The sequence below is a fragment of the Protopterus annectens genome, chromosome 10.part0 (genome assembly GCF_019279795.1).
Source record: "Protopterus annectens isolate FY-2018-M chromosome 10.part0, PAN1.0, whole genome shotgun sequence".
NCBI lineage: Eukaryota > Metazoa > Chordata > Ceratodontiformes > Protopteridae > Protopterus > Protopterus annectens.
The window spans coordinates 1,689,137,975-1,689,162,928 of record NC_056744.1 but is presented as its reverse complement, the minus strand read 5'-3'; the positions used below and the strand labels follow the sequence as shown (position 1 = coordinate 1,689,162,928).

At 40.2% G+C, this 24,954-nt stretch overlaps 2 protein-coding genes across 2 annotated transcripts in view; both read right to left on the bottom strand.

Moving 5' to 3' along the window:
- LOC122813903 (zinc finger protein 436-like) overlaps positions 1-3,817 on the bottom strand; it is a 923,997-nt gene extending 920,180 nt beyond the window's left edge. The window contains exon 1 of the mRNA XM_044086450.1: positions 3,346-3,817. Coding sequence (XP_043942385.1) covers positions 3,346-3,549 — 204 coding nt within the window. The 5' untranslated portion in view covers positions 3,550-3,817. The remainder of the gene's footprint in view (positions 1-3,345) is intronic.
- The window catches only part of LOC122814430 (zinc finger imprinted 2-like), a 1,129,715-nt gene that overhangs the window by 1,063,113 nt on the left and 41,648 nt on the right, over positions 1-24,954 (bottom strand). The window lies entirely within an intron of this gene.

Genomic DNA, 24,954 nt, shown 5'->3' with positions numbered 1-24,954 from the left:
CTCCTCCGAGTCACCCTCTGCCTGTGGTGGCCTTGGCAATGGTGGGGGGATGTTAGGCCCAGCCCTGTGCTGGTCCTGCTGCAGCTGTTTCCACAGGATCATATTATGTAGCATAGCACATATCATGACCATTTGGGTACATGTAGTTGGTGTGTACTGCAAGACTCCACCAGATGTGTCCAGACACCGGAACCGTGACTTGAGCAGCCCAAACACATGCTCTATGACATTACGTGTTTGTGCGTGTGCCTTATTATGGCGTTCCTGTTCAGGTGTGTGTGCATTTCTGATGGGTGTCATCAGCCACGGCTCAAGTGCATAACCTGCATCCCCCACTAGGTGTCCGTGTGGGAAGTCCCCACTGGCAAATGATTGGTACAGTTGCGTCAGATGCCAGATGTGGGAATCATGGTAGCTCCCAGGGCAGCCAGCACACACATTCATTATTATGCCCTGGGCATGACACACGACCTGGCAGTTGATGGAGGGGTATCCCTTGCGGTTAATGTAGACTCTACCCCGCTCACCAGCTGGTGCTTTGATGCGTACGTGCATGCAGTCTATTGCACCCAGCACCTCAGGGTATCCCACTATTTGCTGGAAGAGACGCATATTGCTGGCCACAACCTCACGGTCATTAGGGACATATATATGATCGCCGACATGTGCTGACATGGCATCCAGGAACTGGTGCAGTACCCTGGAGGCTGATGCCTGTGATATCCCCATCATATCACCAGTTGGTCTCTGGAAGGTACCTGTTGCTAGTATTCTTAGGCCAACACATACCTTGGTTTCCACTGGGATGGGTTCCCCTCTGTTGGTTCTGTGTGTGAGACGTGGCCTGCACAGCTCAACAATCTGCTGCAGAAGGTCTCTGTCCACTCTGTAGCGCTCTACTATCTCCAGCTCATGTAACCCATGGTAGGTGACCCTGGGCCTGTATACTCTTCTCCTTCTCCTCACTCTGGGTTGTCTGTCGGCATCTGCATTGACACCACCCTCAGCAATTCACCTTTGCCTGATTATAACAGCTATGGCAGCCCCTAGCATTTCTGCTCTGAGTTCAGCTTTTTCAGTTTTCAATTCTGATAGCTTACTTTCTTGCAGTATCTCTTGTGAGAAACACCCTGCACTGCTCTTTGCAGTGTTTTAAGTGCTTGGTTGGGCTTCTAGTCTGCCTGCATAATTGCCTGCTTCCAATTGTTTCCAACAATTAACTGCAGCAGTATCCTCTGGCAGTTTCCGTGTAATTTAGTTGTTTCCTGTTTCGTCTCTGTTTCCTGAGGGGGGGCAATGTGCGCACCAGCTTAAACACGCTCACAGTCACTTAAACGCGCGCACACATCTCTACACGGTGTTACACGTGCGCACACATCCTTACACGGTGTGAACTAGGCTGATTCATGTTAAAACGCGCGCACACTGCCTTTAACACGTGCACGCCCGTGCAAACTGTTTACAACGGTTTGCAACACGCTCCCACATGTTGAACCTGCCTTACACGCACGCGCATGCACGTATATCAAGAAACTTTGAGTGTAGGGATAGCGTAAACATTCAATTTCTTGACTTTCCTAGTGTTCTGTTGGGACACACCTCCCTCCCTGAAGTCTGTCTGTCATCTTTCACCTTACATTGCCCTCCAATCTGGTACATTTGTATCTATCCTTCCCCCTCGTGATGTCACCTACCTCTTACTCTGTTCCTCCCCCTTCTCTAACTCTTACACTACTCAGAAAGTGCTCATTACCTATGTGGCAGTGTGATTCAGTATTGTAACCCTCATTTACATAGGATTGCCTAGTAATGACTAGTTACATGTCTTACACGGAGCTTCCCCCCCTTGACAACCACTAAACGGAGGCCATATTGTTTCTGGTTTGCAAGTCCCTCCATTGACATTACATGTAATACATAAATCCCACAATTGTGGGCTTATAAGCTTCGGTTTTTAGTTTTAGGTAGCGCACCCCATTTGCGCGGGTGTGCGCTGCAGTTAAACCTCAAAACCCCGTGAAAAAAAAAAAAAGTTATATTACATATTTTTGCAACACTTTTTCATGCCAATGGCCACATATTTGGCCATTGGCATGCTTAATGAAACAAATGCACCCTTTATTTGGAGCTGACATAGCTCCGTTTTTAATTTTGCAGAAATGTACTCAGTTGTCAGCTGAGTACATTTCTGCAGCTAACACGTCCGTTACACGGACTGGTTTCTGCTTTGTGGATCTTTCAGATACCTCATTTGCATATCTTTGAGCTGCAAATGAGGTATTGAGCATTTCCACGCCCAGTCCGTGTAAGAGACGTGATAGCTGTCTCTTACACGGAGATTTGGGCTGTTCCTGAATCGAGAGGCTTACACGGAGGCTTACACTACTCTTGAACTCCGTGTAAGCCTTCCTGAATCCGGCCCAAGGTCTGTAGAACTGCTCATTGTCAGTTTGTGAGCTCTACCTGTACAAGGCATAACAACTTTTTGTTTTGTTTTACCACACCTCTGTATAAGGAATAATAACTTTTTTTAGTTTGCCCTTTTGTAGACAGCCAAGTATTCAGACAGTCTTTCTGGTGCTCCCCCTCATAATAGCTGCATACATTTAGTTAATCAGACAAGATGAACCCCTGACACCTTCCTCATTTGTAAATGCTAACACTTTCACACAACACTTTGCACTTGTTTCAATTTAGTTTACCTCACAGATGCACTGAATTTAAGCAATCATGCTTAACACTTTTACATTGGCAGTTAACTTTTTTCTGAACCTACTTGTGTATCAGTCATGCTGCAAAACTTTCTATAATCAGCAAAAAAAAAAAAAAAAGCATATCTTTCCTACATAACCTTCTACCATGTCACTTAGTATCACACTTTCTAAGCTTCTGCTTGGTGTCAGAAAATACTGAATTTTTTATATGAACACATTATTCATTAACCAAGAAAAAGTTTCAGGCTGAAAATTTTGGAGGATAATTCTTTTGTATATTCATCCCCATAGAGGAAAAGAGAAAACTAAAGAAACCGTGTTGGGTAAAACCTTGGTGCAGAAATAAATCCAAATGAAAAGCAAAAAATGCACCAAGATAACACACAGAAAAACGTTTAATCACAGCACAGTACAAAGTGGTAAGCGCTTTCACAACAGAAGTTGCTTCATCAGACACCACAGTAAAAAATGCACAGGTTTAAATAGAGATTCTAAAATGCCAATTAATCAATAAAAATCACACAATGATTAAGTAGCAGTCAAAAACAATTAAGCCTCATGCTCAAACTAAAAAAAGCATTGCCCGTAGAGGAAACCAATTACTTAAAATTCATCATGAATCATCCCTTACCTTATACACACTGACTGCGTCATGCAGGAACACAAAACTGTGACATGAATGTCTGGGAACACACAGGACACAGACAAAGGCCTCATCCTCCTGGCAGAACAACTCCAGTCTCTGTCTGTGCTCCCCACAGCACTGCTCTGTACTCCCATTTGTAGCACACATATTCTGCATCTCTTCTTTATTTTTGCAGACTGTTTCCTGCATTGAATACCTCAGCTTCAGTTCCTAGGATCTTTGAACCATACTGACCCACTTTCAGTTCACTATAGACTTTTTCAGAGGGAAGTTCCTGACTGTACTTAGAACAAGAAAGTTTTGTTACACTGTATAAAATCCTGTTAAGACAGACTTTATTCATCTAGTGTCAACAATACAAAATCAGCAGAGTTTCAGGCAAACTGACAAATTTAAGTGAAACTCACAGCCCACATTCTACAAGCCATGGGCATAGCAACAAGACATTACACTTTCATTTTCAGAGAACAGGAAGTAGAATGTCTTGGGAAGTGACTGCCTCCATTTAAAGGGGCAATGCAAATTGTAGTTCAGAGGTTTTATTTTCTGAGATGGAATGCCAGTCTTTTAAGCACTTACTTTTAGTTTTAATGTTCAGACTTTAGATATATCTAGTAAAAGGTAATTAAATCATGTATTTTAAGAAAATTACACACACATATACATATATATATATATATATATATATATATATATATATATATGGATATATATATATATATATATATATATATATATATATATATATATATATATATATATATATATATATTTAATACACACACACACACACACACACACACACACATATATTTATTTTACATGTGTTTACCAGGATAATCCGACTGGGCCATGGTCCCATTTTAAGTGGAGGCTTGGGGAGAAAAGCTCAAAAAAACAAAAATATTGCAGTAATAGGCTTAGTAATTCAAACGGTAATTGCAATATACAGATATTACAATGCACAGTTAAATTGTATTTACACTGGTGGAGTGGTAAACATTGTTGCCTTTCAGTAAGAGGTTCTTTGGTTTGATTTTTGACTGGGGTGCCTTCTGTACAGAGTTTGTCTATCTTCCCTGCATTTGTGTGGGTTTCCTCTGGGTACTCCAGTATCCTCTCACATTCCAAAGGCATGTGTGTGCAGTTTTTTCCCCGGGCCTTCGCTGAAAATAGGCTCTGTCCTTGTTAGACTTTCCTGGTCAACAAATGTTAAATAAATAAAAAAATACAGTAGAATCATATATATATATATATATATATATATATATATATATATATATATATATATATACATATATATATATATATATATATATATATATATATATATATATATATATATATGTATATATATATATATGTATATATATATATATATATATATATATATATATATATATAGATATATATGGGTTACCTTCATTTGGTCGAAAGCCAATTTCACTGACACTCATTTGACTGAGACCAAATGACTGAAACTTCATTTCACTGACAACTCATTTCATCGACAGTTATATATGGCTTGTTCCCCACTGTAGAGCAATCCTGGAATTAGAATATATAGTAAGGGAGGTGGGGGGTTAGATTTATATTATTTTCTGTAAACACTTGTTCATTGCACTTGTCAGTATACATCTATATAGTGTATAACGTTTATTATACATGGGGGGCTTCACCCCCACACACCCCATTGTGGGCAGCGGTGCCCCCGACACCCCCTTACTATATATTCTAACTCTAGGAACGCTCTACAGAGTTGAAAAAGCCATATATGACTGTTGATGAAATGATTGTCAGTGAAATGAGTTATCAGTGAAATGAAGTTTCAGTGATTTGGTCCTGCTGATTTCACTCACAGTGAAATGAACTACCGATCAAATGACGGTAACCCATATATATATATATATATATATATATATATATATATATATATATATATATATATATATATATATATATATATATATACACAGATAAACTCCATTTTTATCCACAAACCGTACTTTCTTTTTATATTTAATCTTTTTTTACTGAAGAATTTTCCCCTCCTTTTATTTATTTTCATTTATTTTGTCTACCAAGTTCCATCAACTGAGTGAGAAAAAAGGAAGTATACATGCCCATTTCTGATATATTTATTTATGAATAATTCATTTTCTACCAGATAAGAGAGCTAATCTGTAAACCATTTTTTAACCCATAAACATGGCTCACTGCAAAACATAGATACAGAATTAAGTGCAGGAGCATCTTCCTTCCCCAGCTCAATACCCATAATGTAATCAGTCAAAGAAATAGAAAGGACAGTCGGCTTCAGCTAAATTCCCAGAGTCAGAATGCAATTAAATTGCCATGTCAATGAGAAGCATTTAGAAGCACAGGACGTAGTGAACGTCTAGGAGCACAATACCAACAAAGTGTATGCTTCAATTAAGACTCAAACCTAGATCTTCCAGATCATTAGTCCAGCTGTTCAAATCATTCAGCTACCAAAGCAGCTTGTTTTTTTAGATAGATAGATAGATAGATAGATAGATAGATAGATAGATAGATAGATAGATAGATAGATAGATAAAAGATATCTTCCCTGTATACATTGAACTGTCTGTGTATGGATCAAATATTGAATGAGGGAGAGATAAATGCTTCAGGCTATCATCTGTGCTTCAGTAGTTTGCCCGGAAATATCAGAGTCTGGTTGACAGACTGGGAATGTAACTCAAATGATGAGAGATGTCTATAAAGGCTGACCTTTGTTTAGCAAGCAGGAAACAACACCTAGCACTGCATCTGGGCATAACAGAATCCTTGGCTAGTAGCCTACACAGTTGCAGCAGGTTTTATAGGCAAAGGGGGGGGTGCACTGGTTCCAGTAATGGGTGAGGTGCTTGCAATAAATGATTCCAATATAATCAAGTTGAATGTGCACCTGCTTAATTTTCAGTAGAGATAGGGTGGGGAACACAGCCACCTGAGGGAGATAACAGTCGCATCAAAACACTAGTGATGGATTGCCTTGTGACTGCAGTAGCTCCAGATTGTCACATGTGCCAGTACCCTTTCCTCATAGGTAAAAGCACTACTGCTAAGAATGATGCCTCATTAGACATACTGTAATTATGTTAAGCCTGAAGTTGTAGACAGGAGATCTACTTATCTGGGCAGCCCACTCCAGCAAAGATTATGGGATGGACACCTTTTCAGCTGCTATTGAAATGGGTTTATTTGGACTGGGAGAGGGAAGGAGATAAGCTGGGGGAAGTTTCTTATGATACCCCTACAGATATCCTGATAGGAAATTACTTTTATGATTCAGCTTTGTATATTCAGTTACACACAGCCAAATATAGAGACCAGCACATTGGAGAAGGTATCTCTGGGGACACCTAGAAAGTACCCACAATTCAAATGGAGAATAATGATGTAGTTGCTTCATGAATAAATGGGTAATAGTAGCAAGCCTAAATCAAAGTTAAATGTGCCGAAGGGTGCGGGACTCAGAGAGAAAGGGGCTACTTCAGGGGAATGGATATTTGTTAGCAGTAATCATAGATCTGACCCACAGGTGTCAAATAATACCGGACATCCTACTGAAAGAAATCTAGGGAGGATTACAAACAGGGAGAGAGATGGAGTTATGACAGGCATACCTGTCAGATCTTATCTTATAAAATGTGAGTGAGGTATCCAAGGAGGTTAGTGACTCTTGGGTTAGAGGGAGTCTGCATCCAGAGACTAGGGGCTATTGTGCATAGAATGGACTGCTGAATGTGGGGGGGGGGCAGTAGGAGGAAGTAACACTAGATGGTAGTTCCAAGGGCCTAGTGTTAGGCACTTCTAGCTATAGCCCATGAGATTCCTTGTTCAGGCAATATAGGTACCAGTAATATCAGTATCAGTATCATAGGCTCCTAGGAAGTTACTAGGCTAATGGCCCCAGGGCCCTAAGAAAGTTAACACGAGATTTAAATAACTTTAACACCTGCTATTCCCCCGTCCTTGTCTTTGCAATCACACCAGTAATATCAGTATCAGTATCATAGGCTCATAGGAAGTTACTAGGCTAATGGCCCCAGGGCCCTAAGAAAGTTAACACGAGATTTAAATAACTTTAACACCTGCTATTCCCCCGTCCTTGTCTTTGCAATCACACCAGTAATATCAGTATCAGTATCATAGGCTCATAGGAAGTTACTAGGCTAATGGCCCCAGGGCCCTAAGAAAGTTAACACGAGATTTAAATAACTTTAACACCTGCTATTCCCCCGTCCTTGTCTTTGCAATCACACCAGTAATATCAGTATCAGTATCATAGGCTCCTAGGAAGTTACTAGACTAATGGCCCCAGGGCCCTAAGAAAGTTAACACGAGATTTAAATAACTTTAACACCTGCTATTCCCCCGTCCTTGTCTTTGCAATCACACCAGTAATATCAGTATCAGTATCATAGGCTCATAGGAAGTTGCTAGGCTAATGGCCCCAGGGCCCTAAGAAGCCCAGCCAAGTTTTACCCTTATTTCCACAATCAGCACCAATTGCCCCTGTCCAAGAGGGACACAGTTGGAATCCCCACATGGTATTTACAAAAAGTTTGAATAATTAGCCAATTTTCTTACCTTTGTCCTAATAGATTAAACTCCCATATTAGATATGGCAGTACGTAACAAGTCTACAGCTAGTGTATTGAAGATATAATATTGTCACTTATGTTGTTCACACCACAAGTGTACCTTATCTAAAAATCTTTACTTTGTTAATAAAACATTATCCTTCAGCTGAAACATTTTTAAATTTACATTCCAAAAATATGGAGATTAGATCAGTTGACCACTCCCTAGCTGAGATTATAGGCCTCATTGCTACCTTTTCCATGTCTATATGGAGTTTGATTAAAGTATAATAAATGGGTATATTCGGGTGAGGAGTATAAAATAAATTAAGATTATCAATGATGATGTAATTCTTCAAAAGCAGATCAGAAATAGCAGTGTTTACTATTGCTATAATATTTGACAATTCACTCTTTTCAATTTTCTTAGAAGTGTGTTATAAAATAACTATAAACACTATCAAAAATAATAATTTCTGTATCTAATCAGTTTCCACATCTTGATCAGTGCCTTTTATAATTATTTCATGAACGACCAACAGAGAATTTAATGCTAGTCTCCCTGAATCAGTCAGATATGAATACTATTAATGCCTTGTTTTTCATTATATAATTGGTGCTTGTCACCCTAACAAGCCTTTTGAAAGGCATTAATTATGGGGTGATTATCTGCAATAAAAGTACTTGATTTGCATAATGGAGCTTGCTCCAACAAGGGGCTTCTCTTGAAAGTAAGTTTTAATTCAAATTTCTAGAAAATTTGACAGTTCAGTCTGGCTATTAGAAATATTGTCATAACAGCTGAAGATAAAAGTGAAACCAATACTGAGTTCTGATGCAGTTAAATTATAATCTGAGGCATTAAAAACAATGTTGCCTGTGCTGGTGTGCCTTGTACTTTATTCCCAGTCCTTGGCAGCTCTGTCCTGAGCTTTTTCTTTCTCCTCTTCTTCCCCTTGATAGGTTGTTTGTTGATCTCTGAGGCATTGCTAGTGAATTCATAGGTTCATATGTTCATACTAGGCTATCTGCCCTAGGGCATTTATAAGCCTAGCCAGAGTTGTGTGGCTTTCACCACCCCTTAGGTTGAAGAATACTATACTCATTAGTTTGCTGTGCCTCTGTCCAGGAGTGATACAGAGATGATCCCCGGGGTAAACCTACGATCCCCCATCCACTGGTCAAGATTCCTCTTGAACAGAGCCAGCGAAGTGCTCTGTCTCACATGGACCGGGATTCTGTTCCACAGCATAGGGAGTCTCTGTGTGATGAATCTGTCCCTCCAGCACATCCTATTTATATCCGTGTTGAGGTTTAAGTCTCTTGCTCTTGTGGCTCTGGTGGATTTGGATTTTTTGAGGTGGAGCATGTCCATTAATTCCGGGTTGGACATGGCCTTGTATGTCAGGCACAGGTCACCTCTGAGCAGACGGTATGCGACTGAATAGAGCTGGAGTTTCTTCAGTCGGGCAGCATATGACATATTTTTGAGCCCCTTTATCCTTTTGGTGAGGAACTTTTGGGGTCTTTCCAATTGCTGCAGGTGTCGGGTAAGATACATTCCGAATGGGGCATTGTACTCAATCATTGGTCTGATAAGTGAAGAGTACAGGGGAACAATGACCTCCCTTGATCTGGATGTAAATCCCTTCATAATCAGGTGGGCAATGTAGAAGGTCCTCCTAACCACTTTGGCAATGTGAGTGTCAAAAGAAAGGTTACTGTCAACTTGGGTCCCCAGGTCCCTGATAACCTCTTCTGTGCTTAATGGATTGCCACCTATGTGGTAACTTGGGGTTACCTTGTTTTTACCAAAGGGTATGACTATACATTTTTTGGCGTTTAGCTTAAGGCCATGGCTCTGGCACCAGTTATCCATTTCTATGAGACCTCTCTGAAGGATATCTGTGTCTGATGGATTTTCAACTATGGCGCCCAGTTTGCAGTCATCTGCAAACTTTGTCAAACACAATCCTCCTATGTTTGCCTTCACTTCTGAAAAGTAGATGCCGAACAAGAGGGGGCCCAGGACTGAGCCCTGTGGGACATCGCTTGTGACCGGCTTGGAGTCTGACATGGCACCAGCAACTCTAACCCTGTGGGTTCTGTCCTTGAGCCAGTTTGCAACCCATCTTGTGACATATGGGTTTACATTTAAGCTGGTGAGCTTTTCTATGATACCCGAGTGGGGTATTGTGTCGAAAGCTTTTGCAAGGTCAAGGTAGGCTGTATGAACTGCCTTACCCTCATCAATGGCCTTGGGGCTTGAGTAATGCTCCCAGTCTATGTTTGGGTAGTTGAAGTCACCCAATATGATGGTGTTTGGAGAGACATTTATACTCTCCAGTGTCTTCAGGAAGGCTGTGTGGGGTTCCTGAGTTTGAGAGGGTGGCCTGTAACATGCTACAAACTGTAGAGCAGTTTTGACAGTGGTTAATTGCACCTGAATGGTCTCTGATGCTTCGTGCATTGCCACCAGCCTGGAGGTGTGGGTATCCTTGATGAATATGGATACACCCCCTCCTTTTGTGGTACGGTCCGGGTTTTGGGGCCGGAACGCATTATATGAGGTAAAACCTGATAGTGCCGGGGTGCTCTCAGGAGCTTTGAACCAGGTTTCAGTCACAGCACAGACATCGATGTTCTCCATACTGAGGAGGGCTTCAAGGGCATGCATCTTGAGATTTAGACTTCTGGCATTGAGCAGCATTACCCTTAGTTTTTTTCCATTATTGTTTTCTAGGGCGGTGGGTTTAGAATTTGAGCCTTGTCTAAAAAAGGCACTATGGGGGTGGCAAGAGCCTTTGCCAATATCCAGAAACCCAGGGTGACAGGTGCAAGCCGTCCCTTGTGAAGCAGCGTGGCTTGTCAAGCATGTCATCCCAGGCAGACAGACATTGGATCCCCTTAGAATGACACCAGAAATTAAGCCAATTATTAAAACTGATCATTTTGTCTCTGTATTGTGGCATCATTCTTGGTGAAGGTAGGATACTGCTCAGGGTCAGGGTCATACCAGCCTGGGCTACATAATCTGAGAGCTCCTCTATGTCTCTTTTCATGTAGTCCAGGGAGGTACATCTCAGGTCATTCACACCGGCATGGACAATGACTGACTCATACTTGTACTTGCTGTGGAGTGACCTGAGTGCTTGTGTTATGTGGCGGATTCTAGTGCCCGACAGGCAGCTTACTGTGACCCTCTCCTTGTTCAGTCTGGTGAGTGGGACGTCAGTGTGTCTGACAATGGAGTCACCTATGACAAGTGTGTCTGGCATTGTGTTTGGCCTTAAGGGCTGTGACTGATTTGCACACTGACTTTGTGATCTATGTGTTGCTTGTGTTATGTCATGAGATGGCAGTTGTTTGGGTGTCTGCTTTGGAGGCCTCTGCTGTTTTGGTAGATTTTTGATCAGTGCCTCCGAGTATGTCTTTGTGTGTTTATGTGTTTGATTTGTAGTTGTGATAGTTCTATGTGAGACTGGGTTTATGGTGTGTGTGGTTACCTTCTCCTCCTGTCTGGTTTTGCCAGTCCTGAGTTGAGAGAGCTCAGCCTCCAGTTTGGCTATGTAGTTGCATCTCTCGCATGTATTTGTGTTTTGTGGGAGGAGGAGAGGGTTGTCTGTGTACATGAGGCAATTGTAACATTGCCTCAATATTCCCAGATTCACCAGCTGAGCAGGAGAGGACGCTAGCAACTGACCCTTTGACATGCTAGAAGAAATGAAAAAGTTTGCTGTGTAACTGAGTCAGAAAGGACCTATAGGGAAGTGGGTACTCAAGGGGGTTTTAAGCTAGTGAAGTACTTTGTATAATATAAAAGTGCTTTACCTGACTAAAAAAATGCTTTAGGAACAAGTGCTGAGCTTTACAGATACAGAATAGACTGTTTAGATTACAAGTAGAGCAGTTCTAAGGGAAAAAATAAAGAGCAGACTTTACGGAGCCAGAAATACTTTAACCTTGTTTAACCGGCGCTGCCCGATGGTGCTCTAGTGGCAACTCTGCGCTAAATGCAGAAAAGGCAATAAGTCAGTTGTACAGGCTAGCACACTTTAGTGGGCAGCCAAACAATTAAATTAAACAGCAAACAAACACTTTTCGACTTGAATTAGACTAATTTAGACTAAAATGTACTTTTAAGTGCAGATAATAAAAAATGCAGTAAATAACTATGAAAACAGTTAAAGCTTGCTCTAGGTAAGCAGTAGAAGGTAAAACAAATATAAAAAACAGCAGGATACTTAATCAGGAAAGCAGTCACTTTTTTTCAGTTCTCTGTAGCCAGGAAGACTCAACAGGACCACGTGGAGCTGTGTCTGAGCAATATGGTCATTTAGTTTGAAGTAGTCCCTCAAATTGCTCCACTAAAGGGTCCAAGAGCCAGACCAATGTTAGCATCAACATGATTAGGTGTACAACCTGGGAAGACGTTCTTGTGGTCACTGAAGCAATCTTGGTGACATCTCAGTTAGCTTCATGTGATCAGATATAGTTCCTGCATACTGATGTTCATGCTAATGGTGTCATGGGTAACCATAAATTCACCCTGGAGGGTTCCAACTGTGTCCCTCTTGGACAGGGGCAATTGGTGCTGATTGTGGAAATAAGGGTAAAACTTGGCTAGGCTTGTAAGAGCCCTGGGGCCATTAGCCTAGTAACTTCCTATGAGCCTATGATCCTGATACTGATATTACTGGTATGATTGCAAAGACAAGGACGGGGGAATAGCAGGTGTTAAAATTATTTAAATCTCGTGTTAACTTTCTTTTCTTTATCGCAATAAGTTTTTGTTCAAAAATCAGTAAAACATCCATCATATCACCATATAGCTTTTTATTTGCTGAACTTACATTAATGCTAGAGTGGTATCTAACACTTTTATTTCATTGAAGAGCTTGTTATTCTATCTATTCATACCCATCCATCAGTGACATAAATTCATTTACTAAATTTCAGGTTAAAGGCCTGTGATCTTTGTAACAGTTCTGAATATCGATATCAATCATATCTTTAAGATTCTAACCCTCTTGGAATTACTTTTATGTTTCAAGTAAATTGTTCAACTTAAACACTGCCGTTGATGTTTTGTAAATGTCTGAGATTTCTGTGCTAACAAGGAATTGTAGTTAAGTCATGAGCTCCATGAGATGAAGCACTGGCTTGGATTTTGCCTGTTTTGGGCTACTTATCTTCTAGGACATTTTTTACTGTGTGCTTACAGGACATGAAAACTGCTAACAATACAGATGGTTCAGGTTCTCCATCACTGTTCTTGGGCAGAGCAATGACAATAGAATCTCTGAATAAACATCTACATCTTTTTTACAGTTAAGAGAAACTATTTTCTGAATAATAATGAACTGGAAGCAAATTAAGTAAATATAGCAGAAAATTGTATGCATGGAAGTCATGGTTTTACTAACATTTCATTTGTTAAAACAACACAGATTCATAGATTCTTACTAGGCTAGTGAACTGAGGGGCCTTTCTAAGCCCAGCCACGTTTTCCCAAAGAATAATGATATTCTGTATCCAAACAGGACACTGAGGGCCACGCATTTACAAGCTACCTCTGCCATAAGGGACATGGGTGCCAGGCCTGGTGTAAATTTCATGTTCCCCATTCACTAGTCTAGTTTGCACTCAAACAGGGTAATAGACAAACCCAGCTTTGCTTGGTAGGGAATCCTGTTCCATAGGAGTGGCAATCTCTGGGACACATATCTGTATCTCCAGACAAAATTCAGGTCCCTAGACCTTGTATCTCTGATACTATTTGTCTTAGGAATATGCAGGAGATACATAAGTGTGGGGTTTGCAAATGCATTTTAAGCCATGGATAGATCACCCCTCAGCAATCTATAGGAGACTGATTAGAAGGAAAGAGCTGTAAGGCACTCTGCATAAGGCAGGTTATGACTGATTAGCACATTTCACAATAGCATAAAACAAGGTATGTAAGAACAGAGAAGGTGTTTGCATCAGCATTTACAATATTTACACACTAGTAACAGTGCCAGTGTGTGCACTCAAGGTATTTAACTGCATAATAACAGCAGCTACAACTTGAAGATATTTTAATACTGAAGTTAAGGTGAAACTTAGTAAACATGTGGGTTTGGGAAAGGGGGAGTAACTCAGGAGATACCATAAAAGTCAGGAAAGAACAGGATAGTGTCATGGGTATAGAGAAGGTAAAATGAGGAGAAGAAACTTGGTGTATCAGCTGATAACATGTGACCAACAGCTTTCCCAGTTTAAGGTACAGTGTAACATATAAATACTTACTTGAAGGCAGTTTTTCAAGGAGATTGATTGATGAATTCAGGAAGTTTATAACAGACATATCCTACCACACTTGAAAATGCTAAGACACCATTTTGTTTTCTTGCTTAAGACGCTAATGCAAGACAGAATGATTTTGACTTTAGGCATATTGCTGGAGTGTGCAAATGAATCAGTGTTTGGGTAGCTAGGCATCTGTTATGGCTTCAAGAGAATGGTGTGGGTCATAGTGAGTGGCTTGGTAGATGAATTTCTGGTCCAAAGAATTGAGCCTGCTTTAGTGGCTGGCAGTGGTGTGTTTTACAGGGGTGCTTAACTGCAAATGTTCAGTTGTGTTATGCACTTGTCATGTAGATGAATGGCTAGATTTTAAACTGGTTAGAACAGCAGAGGAATAAAGCAGTCAGTAATAAGTAAAAGCAGGCTGTGCAGATATGTACATGATAAACATGGTTTATATCTACAGAAAGGCTGAGCTTTGGATTAGTACAAAGCACAATTTTATTGTTATGTTGGACAAATTTATTTATTTATTTATTTTACATTTGTTGACCTGGCTAGTCTAGCTGGATATATTTCCATTTTCAGTAGAGACCCGGGGAGAAAAGCTCCACACAGAAATACACATAAAAAGAAAAAACCTTACAATCAAAAAGCAATAACAATAATAACAAATGGCAATATAATGTCAAAGTAAAAACTTAATTAAAGAAGATATATGAAAAGTATAACTTGTATGAGTAACAAAGATTCAAGTTGAAGGAAGAGATGACAGTGAGAAAATATAGGGTGACAAGTTGTTGTACAGAGAGAGTTAGGGGTAAGCAAAAGGGTAAAATATCAGAGAAAGAGGGCAAAATTACTATAAGTGGGTAAAAAAGGAAGCCATCTAAGAGAGGACTGTAAAACAAAAGAAGCAAAAAAGACTTGCTGGATATGAGACAAAGAGAGGTAAAGGAAAATAAGAGTTAGGAAGAAAGAGTTATAAAAAGAGAAGAAAAAGAAAAGAAAAAAGAAAAGAAGAGACAGTGGAGGAAAATTGAGGAGGAGGATAAACAGATGTAGGTAGGAAGATTAGTCAGGCTTTATACAGGAACAGAGCCAATGGCTTTTGAAGTAATTCTTAATTTCTTGTTTGAAGAGAGGCAGGGATGCGAGTAGAGTGATTTCACTGGGTAGTGTATTCCAGCTCCTTCCAATTGTATTAGAGAAAAGGGAGTCACCGGCTGAGTTATTGGACTTTGTAGGGCAGGCCATTAGTTTCTTAGAAGATCTAAGAGAGTTGAGATTATTATAAGGGATTAAAAGTTGAGAAAGAATAGGGGTGTTATTGGGTTGGTATAGTAATTTGTGGGCAATATTGAGTTGGGGAATAAGCAAAAGGTGTTGAAATTCCACCCATCCTAGTTGTTTCAGGTTCACACAGTGATGTGTTCTGTAAGGGTTGCCAGTAGCAAATCTGGCAATGTTGTAATAGGATGTGGCAAGTTTGTTAAGGTTGGCTTTTTTAAGGTTGGTAAAGATTGGAGAAGCATAAAGAAATGTAGACATAAGATGGGAGTGGGCAATTGTGGCTCTGGCAGAAGCAGTTAGGTAGGGTTTAATTCTATATAAGGATCCAATTTTTCTGTTTACTAATTTGATGGTGTTGTTAATGTGTTGATCAAAAGAGAGATTATTATCAATTGTTATTCCTAATAGTTTTGTTGTTGGTTCAGGGGAAATGACAGTAGCATTATTTGATGAGATGGTGAAATCAAGGGGTGGGGACCGAGAGGTAGGGGTGATGAGGAGAAGTTTAGTTTTTTTGGCATTAAGAAGAAGGTAGCGTTTAGAAAACCATGTTTCAACAGTGTTGAAGATGCTTTGAGTAAGTGAATGAAGTGCTGAAGAAGAAGATGCTGAGCAAATTAGGGTAGAGTCATCAGCATATTGTATGACGGTTGCTTGAGGAATCGCTAGATGTAGGTCATTAATGAATAGAGTGAAAAGAAGAGGTCTGAGAATTGAGCCCTGAAGGACACCAATAGTTACAGGTAATAGAGAGGAAGTTTGGTTTCCCCAAAGAACTGCTTGTTGTCTATTTCTAAGATAAGATGTAAACCATTTAATGGCAAGGTTGTCAAAGGAAAGGGATGTGAGTATATTGATTAATATAGAGTGGTTAACCATGTCGAAAGCTTTAGAAAGATCAATAAATAGTGCAGAAGAGAGAAGGTTATTGTTGCGGTTCCTATTTATGGTGTCTATAAAGGACAGAAGAGCAGTGGTAGTACTATGATGGGGTCTAAAGCCATGTTGACAGTTGGCTATTAAGTTATGTACTGAGAGATGATTTAGAAGTTGTTGGTGTATACATTTTTCCATAATTTTCGCTAATGGAGAAAGGAGTGCGATTGGTCTATAGTTAGAATAGTCGATAGAGTTGCCACCTTTGTGTAAAGGGATAATGTAGGACACTTTCCAGATGTCAGGGATAGTTCCCTCTTGGATTGTTCTGTTTATGAGAATGGAAATAGGATATGCGATTGCTGTTGCAGCCTTTTGAAGAAAAAGAGAAGGGAGGTTATCAGCAGAGGGGGTACAAGGCTTGAGTTTATGGATGAGTTTATAGATGGAAGAGGTAGAGATAGGTTGTAGTTTAAAGTTAGGGGATGAAGCAGCTTGGATTTGTGAGGAGTTTGAGTTATTGATGTTCATTTGTTTGGTTAGGGAATGAATAGTTTCAGTAAAGAATAGGTTGAAAGCGTTAGCAGTTAGGAGAGGGGTGCCTGGGTCCGCATTAAGCGGGCTAGGTGTTTTAGCTGTACCTGGGGACAGGAGTTTATTTACTGAGGACCAGAAGGCCTTTGGATTGTTATGATGAGTCTGTTGAAGTTTGCAGTAAAAGTTTTTTTTGTCTGCAATTATAGCCTTTTTAGTAAGGTTTCTAAGCTGGCGAAAGTGTAGCAGATCAGGATTATTTCTGTAACATCTCCATTTAGACCAGATTTTATTTCTGGAGAGAATTAGATTTTTGGTTTCTCTTGAGAGCCATGGGGCTATATTGGACTTCATTTTAATGGTATGCTCAGGAGCATGTCTATTAAGTATGGATAAGAAACTTGTGTTAAAGTATGATACTGCATCTTCAAGAGGAAGTGTTTTTAAGGGATTCCAGTTGCATTTACTAAGTTCCATTTGAAATGAATCTATGTTAAACTGTTTTGTGGAGCGTATTTTTCTAGTATTAGGGAGGTTAGTAAAGTCAGTCTTTTCTCTTTCTATATAAGTCAAGGAATGGTCACTGACATCATCTGGCAGGGTTCCTACTTTGTATGTGTGTTTGGTATTATTTATCAATATCCAGTCTAGAATACTTTCTTTATTATTAGGCTTATTGATTCTTGTAGTTGAGGTAATGGTTTGGGTAAAGCCTTGGAGGTTTATATGGGAAGTTGGATTCTTGGTATTTATGCAGTTCCAGTCTATATTAAAGTCACCTAGAATTATTGTTTCTTGGGGGAGAGTTGTAGATACCCAGCTAAGAAAGGCTTCTAAAATGGGTATGTTATTACCTGGGGGTAGGTATATACAGATAATGTTAAGGGATTTCTTGGTGTTCAAGTGAAGTTTGATTATGATGGCTTCTACTTTGCTATCCTAGGTTGGGTCTATTGTTAGGGTGGAGATATTTAGTTGATTGTTAAAAAGAATTGCTACTCCGCCACCTTTACGTTTAGTACGGTCATGTCTAACAATATTATAGCCTTGGGGTATAATTTCTGTATCTTTAGTGTCAGGCTTAAGCCAGGTTTCAGAGAGGCAAATAATGTCAAAGGAATGGATATCAAGGAGAGCATGAAGGTGAGGTACTTTATTGTTTATGCTTTGAATGCTTAGATGTCCTATTAGGAGAGTATTGTTAAGTTTAGTTTTAGGAGTAAGAGGTGAAGGGTTGATAGGGCCAGGGTTAGGGTGTATGATTCCATCCTGTAAGGTGTGGTTCTTTGGTTTGGTTATTACGATGTTGTTAAAGTAGGTTCTTAGTTTCAGTTTTCTATCTGAGGAGAGGCCATGCTTAATGTGTATGAGTCTGTGGAATTTAGGTAGAATGTAGTTGGGGGTAGAGGTACTGTTGGAATATGACATAAAAGATATGTACAAACAAGGTAGTTTGCTTATGTGAGAGGGTAGGCTGGCCATAGAGAGGGGTTTCAAAGAATGTCAGAAGGAAGAGTGAGAATAGTGTAGGTAAGAGTAATACAGAAAGTATGAACATAGTTAGGAAATAGGGAGCCATTGTTAAAGAGGAGATAAAAATAGATAAAATGAAAAGATTATGTTAGAGGAATGTAGAAAACTAAAGAGATTCTGTTTTGGGAAAGGTATAACGAGATGGAAAAGGTAGATGGGAAGAGAATGGTCAAAAGAGGAATTATAAGTGAGAGAGGTAGGAAATAAGGAGGTTAGGCTAGCAATGGTAAAAGGTTAGAATGGTGAGGTAAGATGTGTAGTTAATAGAGAGTATTAGAGGTAGGATAAGTAAAGGGTAAAGGTAAGAGGGGATTATACAGAGAATAGGGGTAATTAAAGGTGGAGGGGGAGGAGATAAGGGTGTGGTTAAGAAAGAGGTTGTGTTTAATCATGGTACCAGTTTGACTGAACTAATGAGTTTCAGTAGGCATTTTTTATGGAATTTGGAAGACAGAGGGTCAAATGAACACAGAGTTATCTGTGGGAAATAAAATGGTCTTAGTGTAATTAGTATTTAGGAGTAGCCCTCAGAACTCAAGCCAATGAGAATTTTGGTGAGAATGAGTTGAAGACTAGAAGTGACCTTGGACATAGATTTTCCAGAGCATAAATTATTTTCAGGTTCCATATCATTAATGGAGCTTTTAAAGGAGTGGACCTAAAACAAATTTCTACGGCACAAAATGTTGACTGACTCTAGAAAAGAAACAGGATCCTTCCAGTAGACTGATAGGATGTGTTCAGCCATGTTTCTTGTGAACCAGCTAACAGATTGTGCAGAGAGGTCACAAAGATGGAGACAAGGCATGTGAATGTGGTGGCCAACAACAATGAAGACACTGGATAGAGCTACAAATATGGATTTCACCACTGTGAGGCTCATACTCATATAGTCACTGAAGTCAAGAAATGATATTTCGGTGTCATGGCCGGAGTAGAAGTCATATTGTCATATCATAAATGATGGCGTTGGGGGTAAGGTGGCAAAAGATTTGCTAGTATACACACTGCATGAGTATTTCAGAGAGGGGAAGAGAAAGACTATGTGGTTAAAAAATGGATAGATTTGTGGTTGCTCATTTTTATGAAGAAAAACATAGTGAAGGACTTCTAAAGTATCCAAGGTAACATTAGGAAAAATGTTACAGTCAGTCTCAACCACTAGTCCATGCACTACTTACGCTTTATAAATATGACTCTTAAGATGGAAAACAATGTAAATAATCCGGGAATTATCCACTCATTCACCCATTACTAAGCTGTTAGCCTTGATGAAAGTAGCAGTGGCAGCAGATTAAGAAGTGCTGACCACACATCCATATCCATATCAGTAATTTCCAGCTCTTCATGCAGCATACCCCTGCATTCCCAGGCAAGCTGAGAGGTATAATCCCTCCTGGGTATCCTGGGTTTACCCCTGAGACTTCTCCCAAGTGGACTGTGGAGAATTCACTTCCTACGGCTCCATCCAGAAAATATCCTTATTAGATGTCCAAGTGATTTCAACTAACTCATCCCAACATGAAGGAGGAGTAGATGTACATTCAGATCTTCTTGGTTTGCTTTGTTCCACATACTACTGTGTCCAATGATCATTTTCCCTGCAAAGAAACACTGTATCTGTTACTTATATCCAGAATGCAACCCTTAGTCAGTATCCAAAGTTCATAACCCTCTACAGGTGAGAATGGATACACAGACTGACCTGCACTGAGAGTTTCTTCCTATGACCCTACTGGGTTTAGTTTCAGTACCACAGCCTGGTACAACATCTGCAGTTCTGCTTTAGCTGCACCCATCTGATGGTCACTCTCCTGATCCAAAATCTTCAGTTGTGAACAAGCCTTCAAGATGCTTAAAATAAAAAAACTCAGGCAGTTGGCACCTCCTTGTCTGCTGAAAACAAGCCATTTTTTTCTAAGTGGGAACACAACATCAGATTTGGAGGTGGTGATTTTCATCCCAAATGCTTGCATTTATCTGCTCAAGGTCCATTTGTTCAAGTTGAGTTTGAGTAAGGATGTTAAACTGTGCATCTTCTTTTTTCATGTTTGCTCACTACTATTTTTTGGTATTTCGTGCCTTCCACCAATCAGCCCTCTGCCAAACTATTGTCTCATTCTTTCTAGATGAGAGTTGCTCCCAGCCCCTTCATTCCCATGGAGTGATAGTCATTTATTTATTTATATATTTGTTTGTTTGTTTTTGTTGACCAGGAAAATCCACTGGGCTGAAATGAGCTCATTTTCAGTGGAGGCCTGGGGAGAAAAGCTCCATAAACAATATACACTGGAATAGGAATTTCTTGAACAAGTATTTACAAAGAGTAGCAAGCACCATAACATTTGTTAAACAAGTATATACAAGCATTAGTTTGTTAAACACGTACTTACAAATAATAGCAAGCTTCTTAAACAAATAGAGGGTAATAGATATGTGTTATACAAGTATTTACAAGGAGTAGAAGTTTTCTGAGAATAACAAACAGGTAACTCACATTGTACAATTGTATGGCTAGAAGTTATGAAAGGAACTTTGCTCTTGGCAGGTATCCAGTATAAGAAAAGATGGACTGAAGAAACAGATAAGCTATACAATTATATAGTTATTTCATAACTATTAGACAGATAGATTGTGTGATTAACTTATACAGTATTCTTGGATCATGTGGGGAAGAACTGCAAAAATTATTGTTACGCACCTTCTGTGCCCTTCTGCTCTACATTGTATTTCAGGGGTGGAGCTTAAGATGGGAGATTAATGATGAACATAGGTATAGTATGGGGTATAGCAGGAAAATCAGGTTATGAGGAGTTTGGAAAAGATGCATGGGCAGAGCCAATGAGATGAGAGATATTGATGTAAAAACTTTTTGAATAAGGGGGCACTATTCATAGTCTGGAGAGGAGGTGGAAGAACATTCCAGAGTTTAGATATAGTAAAAGAGTAGAGGTACTGAACTGCTGGGAGTTTGGGTCTGTATACTTGGATTAGAGACTGATTTTCATATCTAAGGTATCTGGTTGCTAAGGAGTCAAAAGGGAGGCAATGGCTGGGCATTCGAGAGGTTTATAAATAAATTTGTGTGCAGTAGGCAGATGTATGTATGTGAGATGTTGTGGGAGTTCAAGCCAGTTCAGGGATCATAATGAACAACAGTGATGGGAAGTATATTTTGCACTAGTCACAAACGTAACGATTTTTGTTGTAGCAGGTGTCTAACTTGGCTTTTAGGCAGGACTGAATATTTGTTAGAATGAGGGCACCATAGAGGAGTGTGGGGAGGAGAAATGTATGGGCAATTGTTTTTCTAGTGAAGTAGTTTAAAAAGGGTTTGTGCCTGTACAGGGTGCCAATATTTTGCTGAGTTTTTTAATGCTGTTGTGAATGTGTAGGTCAAATGTTAAATTATCATCAATAGTGACACCGAGTAGCTTGGTATGTGGGACTATCTCTATGGCTGTTTTGTTAGAAGAACAAATGATAAATTCTGATTTATTTAGCATATTTTTTTTGTTTTGGTTGTAAAGGGCAAGACGTTTAGTTTTACTGGGGCTACAGTCAAGGTGATTATTGATTATCCAGATTTCAGAAATGGAGAAAGCATTTTGGGTCATGGACATGAGTTCCATTTCTAACATGCTGGATCAGATAATTGTAGAATCATCTGCATATTGTACTAAAGATGCATGTTCGAGAGCAGAGTGAAAGTCATGCATGAAGATGCTGAAGAAAAGTGGTCCTAAGAGGTCCTAAAGAGGTCCTAAAATGGACCCCCCTGGGGAACTCCACTGGAGGTTGTGAGAAAATTTGAGCTAGACACCGTAGCCATTTAGTGAATTGCGGTCTGTTAGTAAGGTAGTTGCTAAACCAGTCAAGGACATACGTGGATATACCAAGATGTGACAGCTTAGAGAGGAGGAGAAAGTGAGAGATGGTGTCGAAGGCCTTAGAGAGATCAAGCAAAATTGCAGAGACATGTTTACCATCATTGCGATTGTGGTTTACTGTGTTCAGGCAGGACAGGAGAGTGGTTGTGGTACTGTGTTCAGTCTGAAAGCCATGTTGTGTGGTAGAAAGGAGCTGATTTTACTGAAGACAGTTCATTAGTTGGGTTTGAATGCATTTTTTCATTATTTTAGAGATGGGAGATTAAATAGCTATGGGGAGAAAATTAGAGATTTCTGTATTGTTGCCTCCTATGTGTAGGGGAATGATGTAGGCTTTTTCCAGATGGACGGTATGTAGGATTCATGGATAGATGTGTTTATGAGAATACTAATGGGGTAGCTGATGGATATGGCTGAAAGTTATAAGTGTTCTAGGGGTAGAATGTCTGGGGTAGTATTAGCAGGAGGTTAGTTATAGTGGAGGTATGAATAGGAGAGTCAGAGAATGGATGAGTGAAGAGTTTCTTGGGGAATGCAGAGTTGGTAATGGACTATGCTTTTGGCAACTTTGAGGAAAGGTGGCAGCGAGTTTGGATATAGTTTCTATAAAATAAGAGTTGGAAAGTGAAGCTGACTCTGCTGGAGATTTGTCAGGGTTTGGGCAAGGATTACTCTTGTTTCTAGGATTTAGGAGTGTAAAGACTGACGTAGATAGAGTTGTTGAGGTCATCATCCAGATATCTATCAAGAAATGTTTTAAGCCAACCATAGCCCCTCCACTAAGTGGGGACAACTAACTGCAAGACCACTGTGCCCTCCCATTGTGAGTGCACACTAGTGTGCACATACAGTGATGGCTATATGTTGGAGGTTAGCACTACTGTGCATCTACAATGATGGGTACATGTTGGAAGTGTACACTACTGTGTACCTACAGTAACAGCTACATGTTGGAGGTGCACACCACTGTGCACCCACAGCAATGTCTACATGTTGTAAGTGCACATCACTGTACACCTACAGTGAAGTCTACACGTTGGAGGTGCACACTACTGTGCACTGACAGTGATGGCTACATGTTGGAGGTGCACACTACTGTGCACCCACAGTGATGGCTACATATTGGAGGTGCACAGTAATGTGCACTGACACTGATGGTTACATGTTGGAGGTGCACTCTACTGTGCACCTACACTGATGCCTACATTGTGGAGGTGGACAATAGTGTGCACCGATAGTGATGGGTACATGGAGGTGCACACCACTGTGCACCTACAGTGATGGCTACATGTTGGAGGGGCACAATACGGTGCACCTACAGTGATGGCTACATGTTGGAGGGGCACACCACTGTGCACCTACAGTGATGGTTACATGTTGGAGGTGCAAAATATGGTGCACCTACAATGATGGCTACATGGAGGTGCAAACTACTGTGCACCCACAGTGATGGCTACATGTTGGAGGTGCACACTACTGTGCATCTACAGTGAGCTACATGTTGGAGGGGCACACTACTGTGCACCAACAGTGGTGTCTACACGTTGGAGGTTTTGTAGCCCAATGCCCATTTTTGGGGCATCTTTGCAACATCTCTGTTCTCCAAGGGGTTTGTCTTAGACATTCCAGGTTTGACCCCTCTACTAGAAACATCCTGATCCCCCCACAGGCTCCAAAAGACACCTGAACCACCAATCAAAGCTGGGTTACTAGGGCTGTAGTTATGACTTTATCCCCAATGCCCGTGGAGTAGACATTGTGGTGACATGCTTTACCCTCCAATTATGTGCCTTAATCTATCTCTAAAACCTAAATAAATTAGACAAAGAGATGGTTTTCTCATTGCTGTAGTTTATGCTCTTTCCCTTAATTGTAGTGAACACATAATAATTATAATAGATTAAGGAGTAACTGGTGGCAAATTATCCCACAAGGTTATGTAGGGATACTTACACTCTCAAACCAAAAATGTCTTTTTTTATGTGGTGTGATTTCAAAGGTGGGTTTCCATATAAATACTTGTGCTTAGATGTTGTATGTACTTGTTGGAATACCTCTGAGGAATTAGGGCAAATGAATTGAACAACTCAGTGCATGTTAGAGATAGTCGTTTGAGCCTAAGTGGACAACAGGGGCGGCTCGTGGCATCTGGCTGCCGGACTGCAGCCCCCTCAGCTAGACAGCTGAGTTGTTTATTTATTTTTTTATGTTAAAAAATAAAATAAAATCTGATTTTGTACTGTGAAATACTTAAATTTCGAGTCCGCGACTCGAAATTACGCGCATGCGCATTGCTCGCTTCAAACGCAACAGCGTTTTTTTTTTTTTTTTTCTAAATTCTTGCTGGGTTGCTGCAATGTTTACATTGCAGCCCGGAGAAGCAAAGAAGGCATCATTCTGATGCCCAGAACTTCCCAGAAATCTATGCGGTTGACTCACAAACCGCATAGATATGGAAGGGGCTCGGACTGCGACGTCCGCAGGCACGTCATGACGTGCTTGCTGGACAAATGCTGCTGATTGGTTCTCGCTCTCTTCCCGGGCTTTATGTGCTGGGAAAAGAGCGA